The 12,088-nt window shown below is 42.3% G+C and overlaps 1 protein-coding gene across 1 annotated transcript in view; it reads right to left on the bottom strand.

Annotated features, from left to right (window-relative positions):
• Positions 1-8,379: 8,379 nt before the first annotated feature.
• Positions 8,380-12,088, bottom strand: part of PDILT (protein disulfide isomerase like, testis expressed) — a 53,474-nt gene continuing 49,765 nt past the window's right edge. Inside the window, exon 11 of the mRNA XM_082262316.1 lies at positions 8,380-8,529. Coding sequence (XP_082118442.1) covers positions 8,473-8,529 — 57 coding nt within the window. The 3' untranslated portion in view covers positions 8,380-8,472. The remainder of the gene's footprint in view (positions 8,530-12,088) is intronic.

The raw sequence follows: 12,088 nt of genomic DNA, 5'->3' as shown, positions 1-12,088 counted from the left end.
TAGTAATACACAGGACTTGCCACTATGGCTAACAGAGGGGGAAATCAGGGAAAGACTGGATAAACTTAACACAAACAAATCACCAGGCCCGGATGGCGTACATCCGAGAGTGCTCAAGGAACTCAGTATGGTTATATCTAGACCACTGTTCCTGATCTTTGCTGACAGTATTAGGACAGGAGATGTACCAGGGGATTGGAGGAAGGCTAACGTGATTCCGATATTCAAAAAGGGCCAGAGACATATCCCGGGAAATTATAGGCCTGTCAGTCTGACATCAATAATATGTAAACTTTTGGAGGGGATGATAAGGGACTATATCGTAGAGTATGCTAAAGATAACAACATCATCAGTAGTAACCAGCACGGGTTTACAAATGGGCGATCTTGTCAAACCAATCTCTTAGCATTCTACGAGGAAGTGAGCTGTGAGCTAGATAGGGGGAGACCAGTGGATGTGGTGTACTTGGATTTCGCTAAGGCGTTTGATACAGTTCCCCACAAGCGCTTAATTTATAAAATAAGGTCTGCAGGTATCGACAGCAGGGTTTGCTCTTGGATACGGAATTGGCTAAAAGGCCGTGTCCAAAGGGTAGTAATAAACAGCGCATACTCAGACTGGTCTGAGGTAGTAAGCGGGGTGCCCCAGGGCTCAGTCCTGGGACCAACCTTGTTCAATTTATTCATAAACAGCATTGAGGACGGGATCAGTAGTTCGTTATCAGTTTTTGCAGATGACACAAAATTGGCCAGGGCAATAACTGCACAGCATGAAGCAGATATCCTACAGAATGACCTGGACAAAATTACGGAGTGGGCAACGACATGGCAAATGAGGTTTAATGTGGAGAAGTGTAAGGTTTTGCACTTGGGGACCAAAAACATAAAAACACAATACACGTTAGGAGGGGAACCCTTGGGGGAATCAAAAATGGAGAAGGATCTGGGAGTCTTAGTTGATGATAGATTAGGCAACAGCATGCAATGCCAAGCGGCAGCTTCCAAAGCCAACAGAATATTAGCATGCATAAAGAAAGGGATGTATTCCAGAGATAAGACTATAATCCTTCCACTTTATAAAACTCTGGTCCGACCGCATCTGGAGTATTCTGTCCAGTTCTGGTCGCCAGTCCTCAGGAGGGATGTGTTGGAGCTGGAGAAAGTCCAGAGAAGGGCAACTAAACTGATTAGGGGGTTGGAGGACCTTACCTATGAAGAGCGGCTGCAATCGCTCGATTTATTTTCCCTGGAGAAAAGACGTCTGAGAGGGGACATGATAGCAATTTATAAATATCTTAATGGGGATCTCAGCTTAGAAGAAAAGCTGTTCATTCGAAGGAATTGCATGAGGACTCGAGGACATACAATGCGATTAGAGGAGAAGCGTTTTAACCTCAGGCAACGTGGGGGGTTCTTTACTGTTAGGGCTACAAGATTGTGGAATTGTCTACCACAAGAGGTGGTTTCTGCGGGTAGTATGGTGACTTTCAAAAGACTCTTAGACTTACATCTCAAGGATCAGGAGATTGAGGGCTATGTTAGATGATTACAGTCACACACACCTACACAGGTTGAACTGGATGGACTATTGTCTTTATTCAACCTCACCTACTATGTAACTATGTAACTATGTAACTATGAACTGTCCCTGGGTTCACTTACCTTTTAGAAGAAATACTTACCTTAAAAAATATCTTGTCCAGCGCTGCCATCTCAGGTGTGGGCAGCTGAAGCCAGGGCGTCCTCTTCGGTCCCAGAATGCCCTGCACCGACCCCGCTCGTCACTCGTCATCCCTGCACAGCTTCTGGGCATGCCCAGGAGCTGTTTAGCAGGGAATTGCGCGCCTGAACCGGAAGTGAGCAGGCGCATTGATTCCTGGGATTGAGGACGTTCAGCTCCCAGGAGTCAATGCAAGCAGGAAGAGACAGCACGGGCCGCGGCCGCAGAGGGAGGAAGTGGAAGAAAGGTAAGTATATTTTCTTCAATAGCAAGGTAAGTAATTGAAAAAGAAAATCAGGACTATCCATTTCTTTTGTAGGTGATTTTAGGCGAGCAGATGGCCCAAAGTGTTTTTTCAGGCCGGAACTCTGCTTTAAAATCTACTTTCTTCTCTCCTCTTCCTTTTTTTGTCGGGATCCCCCAAGGTTCTGTTTTTGGACCTTCTCCTATTCTCAAACTACACCTCCTCCCTAGGTCAGTTAATAGCCTCCCATGGCTTCCAATACCATCTCTATGCTGACGACACCCAAATTTATCTCTCTACCCCTCAGCTTATTCCTTCAGTCTCCTCACATATCACTAATTTACTAACAGACATATTAGCCTGGATGTCACATCACTTCCTCAAACTCAGTCTATCAAAAACTGAGCTCATAATATTTCCTCCCACACGTGCCTCTTCCCCTGATTTCTCTATCAAGGCCGATGGCACAACTATCAACCCATCTTCACATGCCAAGGTTCTTAGTGTAATCCACATTGTAAAGCGCAGCGCTGCGCAAACTGTTGGCGCTATATAAATCCTGTATAATAATAATAATAATAATCCTGGACTCTGAACTATCCTTTCGGCCTCACATCCAATCACTGTCCAAATCTTGCTGCCCCAACCTATGCAACATCTCCAAAATATGCCCCTTCCTAACCAATGACACCACAAAGCTCCTAGTTCACTTCCTGGTCAACTCCTGCCTCGACTACTGCCACTCCCTTCTTACTGGCTTACCTTTACATAGGCTATCTCCCCTTCAGTCCATCATGAATGCTGCTGTCAGGCTCATCCACCTTACCAACCATTCAGTGTCTGCTACTCCTCTCTGTCAATCCCTCCACTGTCTTCCGCTCACCCAACAAATTAAATTCAGAATGCTAACAATAACTTACAAAGCCATCCACAATTTGGCCCCCAGCTACATCACTATCCTAGTCTCAAAATACCAACCTATCTTTTTGTTCCTCCCAAGACCTCCTGCTCTCTAGATCCCTCGTCACCTCCTCCCATGGTCGCCTCCAGGACATTTCCTGAGCCTCTCCCATCCTATGAAACTCCCTACCCCAATCTGTCCAGCTATCTCCTACTCTGTATTGTTTTACATGATCCCTGAAAACCTTGCTCTTCAGAGAAGCCTATTTTGCCCAACCTAACAACTGTACTTTATTTTATCCATCAGCTACCTTTTGTATCATTTGACCCTTTCTTTCTAGTAAGCTCTAATGAACAGGGCCCTCTGATTCCTCCTGTATTAAATTGTTTTGTAACTGTACTGTCTGCCCTGATTTTGTAAAGAGCTGTGCAAACTGTTTACACTATATAAATCCTGTATATTAATAATGTGTAAGGTAAAGTCTATAGGCTAAAAGACCATATTCAGAAAGTAGTGGTTAATGATTCATACACTGAATGGTCTAAGGTTATCAGTGATGTACCCCATGGTTCAGCGTTGGGATCCTTACTTTTTAACATATTTATAAATGATATAGGGTCTGGGATTAAAAGTACAATTTCAGTTTTCCCCCTCTGCTTCAGCAAGCCACATTGTTATATCCTAGAAGACGTAAACTATAGCCCAATCTTTTAATTTGAAGCCAAGGGTGTCTGGTCCTTATAGACAAATATGGTGTTCAAGTTTGTCAACTTCATTTCCTATTCTTTCATGACCATAGTCAGATTTTCCATTTGTTGGATTTTTTCAATTTTACCAAGCCAGAGCGTTGTTGTAGGGAGTGATGGTTGCTTTCACACTGCTGGGATGCAGGCTTTGGCTTCATTAAAAAGATGTTTTAGCATGTTTAAATTTCTTTGTAGACATGGGAGAATCGTGCAAGAAGCTTGGATGTACCGTTCAGCTGCTACACATTTGGTCTCCTGGGAAGAGTGTGGAGCCTGTTCTCCTAAATGCTAGAGGGCAGAGTAATAGTCTTTGAAGGCCCAATCTATGCCAGGTGAGGTCTTAACTCCAACGTCTCCCTGCGTCCCAATTTGTGGAATATTCCTTGCTTGTGTACATTTAAGAGCATTAGTAACCATTCTTCCTGGCTTACTTCTTAATACACAGAATGCCTTAATACACAATGTAAGTTTAGCTTCTGCTTTATCAATAAGGAAGGAGCTTATCCAGAAGGTTATTCAGTTGGTTTCCCACCTGTATAGCCAGTGATTTCTTATGTGCCCTTTCTAAAGGACAGATTTCCAAAAGGAGGGTTGTCAATCTGGGAGTTAAGAGTTTTCTTTCTGTGGAGCCCCAATTTTATGAGCAACCCCTGGATCATGCATCTATGTGTTTACCAGTGACAGAAAGATGAAACATTCTCAGTGTCATTTTTAGTGAACAAATAGTCTAATTTTTGCAGTTTTTGATTTTTTTGATCTTGTTAAGAGTGTCTTGTTTAATTTCCATTGCCACGATAAAAACCCTAGCTTAAGGAATGTGTGGGGGCATGGTCTGACAGGGTGAAAGAGCCAATAGTGGCAGTAAAAAGCACTCTGTGAAATAAAAATGTAATCAGTTCTGGTATACATCTTGTAAAAAGTTTGTGTATCAAGAGTCCTCCATCTATCCACTAATTGATGGTTATGAAGTAGCTTTTTAGGTTTCTGCAGTTTTGAGGTAAAGGAAAAGTTCCCTTCAAAACCTCCAACAAGGGATCTAACGCAAGGTTACTGTCACTTCCCATTAGGACAATGCTCTTTTTATGTTATTCTATTAAGGAAGGAAAAGAGTAGTCTTTTGATTGTACGGAAAACCTTTTATGTGAAAGTGGTGACTTGTCCCTTCTCTAACAGCTTCTAGTTCTTTTCAAGGCATCTGTTAGCATATTGCTTTTAAAGGAGTTCTATGGTCACAGCATACACTTTCATTATATAACATCAACATTGTGATTGCAATACAAATAATAGTTATTTTTTACAATCCAATATAGGCTTACTTGAAAAATCATTCCTGTTGTGAGTTCTGACTGTCTGCTGGCCACCTCTTTCCAAAACTTCCTGTATTACCTGCATGCTTTGCAGCTCTTCCTCTATTGTTTACTTTCAAACTCTAAGGACTACATATCCCATGGTACCTTGCTGCCTGCAAGGTGAAATTCCTTTATTGACAGCCTCATGAAACACCTCTTTTCAACACCTCTGCAGTTGAGAAGGCAGGCTCTGTGAATTTTGTGACATAGCAGTGCCTACTCACAGGGCACAGTGAATACAGTATATGTCACAAAATTCAAGGTAGAGTGTGTGTCAAGTAAATGTGTGGGGATCTTCACAAAGTAAATCTTCAAACTTCAAGATCATTCGGATTAATAGGAATAAGCTAGAAATAAGTTTAACATTATGTGGAAATTTCCATATGATTTTACATTTTGACCATAGATACACTTTGACAAACTTTGTAAGAAGTTACTGTGTTTTCCTGTGGGATTCACATGAAATCCGGGCGCAGTATGATTTCAACCCATTCATATGAGGGGGTTAAATTCATGCCAGACCGCACCAAAAGTAGTGCATGCACTACTTTAAAAAATGGACAGCTACCGGATCGCATAGTACTATTGTACCATGCAATCCACTGTGTTCGCAACCTAAATTTGGGGTGTTAACACTGACATGCACTGCAGATAGCAAGTGCAGTGCGTTGTGAACGTGGTACGGAAAATGTGTATGGAATACGGGTTTCCTGCACCACCTTCTGGTATGAACTGGCCCTTAGGCCCTGTTCACATCTATATGTTACGAGTTTAATAGTAATGCATATAAAAGTGTGCAAAATTCACAAAGCCCATACAAAATCATGTACCTACAATGCACCTAAAACTTGCAGAAGTGTATTAGCCCTAATACTGTACTAGAAGAAAAAGGCAGAATTAGGCCTCATGCATATGGGAGTAAAAAAATGCATGTACATTGTTTTCAATGGGGACATGCACACAGGTGTGTAAGCATGCACTGCATTCAGAACTTTAAAACAAAATCTAAAAATCTGCTGTAGGCATGTAGTTCACGTGCTTAAATACAGTCAAGTCCATAAATATTGGGACATTGACACAATTCTAATTTTTTTGGCTCTATGCACCACCACAATGGATTTGAAATGAAACAAATAAGATGTGCTTTAACTGCAGACTTTCAGCTTTAATTTGAGGGTATTTACATCCAAATCAGGTGAACGGTGTAGGAAATACAACAGTTTGTATATGTGCCTCCCACTTTTTAAGGGACCAAAAGTAATAGGACAGATTAACAATCATAAATCAAACTTTCACTTTTTAATACTTGGTTGCAAATCCTTTGCAGTCAATTATAGCCTGAAGTCTGGAATGCATAGACATCACCAGAGGCTGGGTTTCATCCCTTGTGATGCTCTGCCAGGCTTCTACTGCGTCTTCAGTTCCTGCTTGTTCTTGGGGCATTTTCCCCTCAGTTTTGTCTTCAGCAAGTGAAATGCATGCTTAATCAGATTCAGGTCAGGTTATTGACTTGGCCATTGCATAACATTCCACGTCTTTCCCTTGAAAAACTTTGGTTTCTTTCTCAGTATGCTTCGGGTCATTGTCCATCTGCACTGTCCAATGAGTTCTGAAGCATTTGGCTGAATATGAGCAGATGATATTGCCCGAAACACTTTAGAATTAATCCTGCTGCTTTTGTCAGCAGTCACATTATCAATAAATACAAGAGAACCAGTTCCATTGGCAGCCATACATGCCCACGCCATGACACTACCACCACCTCGCTTCACTGATGAGGTGGTGTGCTTTGGATCATGAGCAGTTCCTTTCCTTCTCCATACTCGTCTCTTCCCATCACTCTGGTACAAGTTGATCTTGGTCTCATCTGTCCATAGGATGTTGTTCAAGAACTGTGAAGGCTTTTTTAGATGTTGTTTGGCAAACTCTAATCTGGCCTTCCTGTTTTTGAGACTCCCCAATGGTTTACATCTTGTGGTGAACCCTCTGTATTCTGGTGAAGTCTTCTCTTGATTGTTGACTTTGACACACATACGCCTACCTCCTGGAGAGTGTTCTTGATCTGGCCAACTGTTGTGAAGGGTGTTTTCTTCACCAGGGAAAGAATTCTTCGGTCATCCTCCACAATTGTTTTCCATTGTCTTCCGGGTCTTTAGGTGTTGCTGAGCTCACCGGAGCGTTCTTTCTTTTTAAGGATGTTCCAAACAGTTGATTTGGCCACACCTAATGTTTTTGCTATCTCTCTGATAGGTTTGTTTTGTTTTTTTTCAGCCTAAGGCTCCATGTACACGGGACGCTGGAAATGGCCGTTTAGGAGCAGTTGGGCGTTTGTTTTAGAAGCCCCTGAACCCATCTACATTTTATCTTATCTGTCCATGTACACCAGGTCGTTTGCGGTCGTTTGCGGGCAGTTGCGTTCAGGGACTTTTTTTAGAACGCAATTATTTGCGTTCGAACGTGTGTTTCCCGGCGTTTCAAATGCAAAAACGCGACCGAACGCGTCCGAACGCGACCGAACGCGATGACCCGCGTTTGGCGTTCACGTTTTTCCATTTTAAAGGGGAATAATTTTTTTGACCTCTAGGAACGGTTCTGAACGCAAACGCCCGCAAACGCCCGCTAAACGCCCGCTAAACGCGGGTACAAACGCGACCGAACGGACGTTTCAAACGTCCTAAAAATTCCAGCATTCAAAGGGACTTTTAACAACGTCCTGTGTACATGGACCCTAATGATGGCTTGCTTTACTGATAGTGACAGCTCTTTGGATCTCATATTGAGAGTTGACAGCAACAGATTCCAAAAATAGCATACTTGAAATGAACTCTGGACCTTTTATCTGCTCCTTATAAATGGGATAATGAGGGAATAACACACACTTGGCCATGGGACAGCTGAGCAGCCAATTGTCCCATTACTTTTGGTCCCTTAAAAAGTGGGTGGCACATATACAAACTGTTGTAATTCCTACACTTTTCACCTGATTTGGATGTAAGTACCCTCAAATTAAAGCTGAAAGTCTGCAGTTAAAGCACATCTTGTTTGTTTAATTTCAAATTTATTATAGAGCCAAAAAGATTAGAATTATGTCGATGTCCCAATATTTATGGACTTGACTGTATCTGCAAATGCATATACTGTATGCACGTATACCAGATGCAAAAAGTGCATTATGGTATTGAAAAATAGCGGACGAAATAGAACTACAATTTTAAGCATTCAAAACACATATATAAAGGCAAGAATTTTAAGCAGGAAAAAGCTTACCTATGTGATCTGTGACATTTTTACATTAGTGTGCCTGCAGCCTTTGAGTTAGTTCTTTTCTTAAATACCTGTACAGGTAGGGCCCAGCAGGAACTTGTCAAGTAAGTGTATGGACAGTTGTAGCTTTCAAAATTGTTAAATAATTCATACAATTGAAAAAAGGTTATAGTTTGATATTTAATTCCAATTTATGCAGCTTTTTGAATCTTAAAATAAATTGGGGCATTAGGAAAACAGTTACACAGCTACAGCTCTTCCTTAATCTTCTTTGCATCATCTTCATTGCTTGATTCAGAAGAGTCCTAAAAACAGTGTGAGTTGTTATTGGATTGTAGAATACTATAATATAGTAAATAAAGGAAAAAATGTTAAAGCAGTATCAAACTCAAAGCAATTTTATATATTATTTTATAAAATGTATTATATTATAGCTGGGGTGTGCCGGACGGTCTATCTATTGATGATGGCCACTGGGGGATATATTGTCACTAGTGGGGATCTATTTTTGCATGGGGGTCTATTGTTGCTGGAAGAGAATCTATTGTTGCTGGGAGGCATCTTATATTTCTGGGGAGTCAGTTGTTGCTAGGAGGGATCTACTGTTGAGAGAGAGGTTTATTATTGCTGGCTGCTGGAGGTCTATTGTCACTGGGGTGGATCTATTGTTGCTGAGGTGGTATTTTGTTGTGGGGGGCATTGAATGGGGGGGGGGTATATTGTTGCTGGCTGCAGTGGATCTATTTTGCTTCTTTTTTTGTTATATTTAACAAGTTCCATACAAATTACTTAGTACCACAGAATGATACTTGGTTCTGTGTTCTCTAAAAGGGGCGGTACTGTGAGGCGGGTAGGCGGTAGGACCAAGGGATGTGCTTGGGAGGGGGGTAGGGGGCGGAGACAAGGGGCGACTCAGAAGGGGGGAGTTCCTGCACCTACTCTCTGAGGAAAAAAGCCCTGCATGTTACACTCCCCTCCCCCAGACTGACTGATGATGTTGCTGTCCAAAGATGCCCCTTGTGCTCCTTCATCCAGAGTGGGGGCACTCTAATACAGGAGGTGTGTTACTGGCAACTACTAGGTAAAAACAAAGGAAAAAAAAGCCTAAAAGGGAAAATAAAAGTTGGTATATTGTAGTTTACTAGACCTTAAAGCGGAGTTCCACCCTGGATTTTTTTTTTTTTTTTTCAATACCCCCGGGACAGTCAGGGCTAGTACATTCCACAATGGCTAGCCTCTGATCTGTCCCGGGTTGCACTTACCTGTTAGGACAAATCCTTACCTTGAAAACGTCTTGTCCAGCGCTGCCATCTCAGATGTGGGCAGCTTGAAGCCAGCGAGATCCCCTTCGGCGTCTTCTTCCGCCTTCTTTGGTCCCACGATGCTCTGCGCCGGCCCCGACGTCACTTCCGGGTCGCGCGCGTCATCCCTCTACAGCTTCTGGGCATGCCCAGAAGCTGTTTAGAAGGGGATGACGCGCGCGACCCGGAACGGACGTCGGGGCCGGTGCAGGCGCAATGATTCCTGGGAGCTATGACGTTCAGCTCCCAGGAATCATTGCAGAGCCAGAAAGTGACGACGGGCCGCGGCCGAGGAAGGAGGAAGAAGGAAGTAAGGTAAGTATTTTTTCTTCGCTACAAGGTAAGTAAAAAAAAAAAAAATATGCGATTATCCATTTCTTTTTCAGGTGACCCGGAGCGAGAAGATGGAGGTAAGTATTAAATTAGGGTGGAACTCCACTTTAAATCATTAGTTTGCATTGGCCATCTAGGGAAAGGGTAGTATTAGATGCACTAGCACATTTAGATGGACCTGACCAATGAATTAAGGCCAAACTCTAGCTAACACTTTTTAAGCAATTTGGCCTCCTTGGCAAAGGCAGTCAGGAGGCTGTACAAACAAGCTGTTGAGCTGGGGTTTTACATTCCAACCAACTGCTCATCTAAAAGGAACATGAAGCTTCTCAGGCTGTACATACAGTGCTTTGCGAAAGTATTCGGCCCCCTTGAACTTTTCGACCTTTTGCCACATTTCAGGCTTCAAACATAAAGATATAATACTGTAATTTTTTTGAAGAATCAACAACAAGTGGGACACAATCATAAAGTGGAACAAAAGTTATTGGATATTTCAAACTTTTTTTACAAATAAAAAACTGAAAAATTGGGCGTGCAAAATTATTCAGCCCCCTTAAGTTAATACTTTGTAGCGCCACCTTTTGCTGTGATTACAGCTGTAAGTCGCTTGGGGTATCTCTCTATCAGTTTTGCACATCGAGAGACTGAAATTTTTGCCCATTCCTCCTTGCAAAACAGCTTGTGCTCAGTGAGGTTGGATGGAGAGCGTTTGTGAAAAGCAGTTTTCAGTTCTTTCCACAGATTCTCGATTGGATTCAGGTCTGGACTTTGACTTGGCCATTCTAACACCTGGATATGTTTATTTGTGAACCATTCCATTGTAGATTTTGCTTTATGTTTTGGATCATTGTCTTGTTGGAAGACAAATCTCTGTCCCAGTCTCAGGTCTTTTGCAGACTCCATCAGGTTTTCTTACAGAATGGTCCTGTATTTGGCTCCATCCACCTTCCCATCAATTTTAACCATCTTCCCTGTCCGTGCTGAAGAAAAGCAGGCCCAAACCATGATGCTGCCACCACCATGTTTGACAGTGGGGATGGTGTTTTCAGGGCGATGAGCTGTGTTGCTTTTACGCCAAACATAACGTTTTGCATTGTTGCCAAAAAGTTCGATTTTGGTTTCATCTGACCAGAGCACCTTCTTCCACGTGTTTGGTGTGTCTCCCAGGTGGCTTGTGGAAAACTTTAAACGACACTTTTTATGGATATCTTTAAGAAATGGCTTTCTTCTTGCCACTCTTCCATAAAGGCCAGATTTGTGCAGTATACGACTGATTGTTGTCCTATGGACAGAGTCTCCCACCTCAGCTGTAGATCTCTGCAGTTCATCCAGAGTGATCATGGGCCTCTTGGCTGCATCTCTGATCAGTCTTCTCCTTGTATGAGCTGAAAGTTTAAAAGGGAAGGCCAGGTCTTCGTAGATTTGCAGTCGTCCAATACTCCTTCCATTTCAATATTATCGCTTGCACAGTGCTCCTTGGGATGTTTAAAGCTTGGGAAATCTTTTTGTATCCAAATCCGGCCTTTAAACTTCTCCACAACAGTATCTTGGACCTGCCTGGTGTGTTCCTTGTTCTTCATGATGCTCTCTGCGCTTTAAACGGACCTCTGAGACTATCACAGTGCAGGTGCATTTATACGGACACTTGATTACACACAGGTGGATTCTATTTATCATCATTAGTCATTTAGGTCAACATTGGATCATTCAGAGATCCTCACTGAACTTCTGGAGAGAGTTTGCTGCACTGAAAGTAAAGTAGTTTTTTATTTGTTAACAAAGTTTGAAATATCCATGATTGTGTCCCACTTGTTGTTGATTCTTCACAAAAAATTACAGTTTTATATCTTTATGTTTGAAGCCTGAAATGTGGCAAAAGGTTGCAAAGTTCAAGGGACTGAACGCAAGGCACTGTCTGTCTCGACTGCTGCAAAAACTATACTTTGTGTCGCTTTGCCAGCTGCAACCCATTCAGGCAAATGGGGCCCCGCCGCAACTGCAAGTCAAAGGTTTGGCTTGGGGTTTAGGTGAAATATTTCTATAAAGAATGTCCATTCAGCTTTCTTAGAAAAGAAAAACAATGAGAATTCAGGAATTGGAAGTATCACCTATTTAAAGTGTTTTTTAGAGAGGTGGCAAAGGCTGCCGTAGGTGTGGACGATACCTTACAGCAACGTTTTTTATTACCCTTTTTGAGATAACGGTTTTACATAAATAAATAAATAAA

The sequence above is a fragment of the Pelophylax lessonae genome (assembly GCF_965119305.1).
Source record: "Pelophylax lessonae genome assembly, chromosome: 6".
In the NCBI taxonomy this organism is placed as follows: domain Eukaryota; kingdom Metazoa; phylum Chordata; class Amphibia; order Anura; family Ranidae; genus Pelophylax; species Pelophylax lessonae.
The sequence above is the reverse complement of the archived record's forward strand: the minus strand, read 5'-3'. Positions and strand labels throughout refer to the sequence as shown.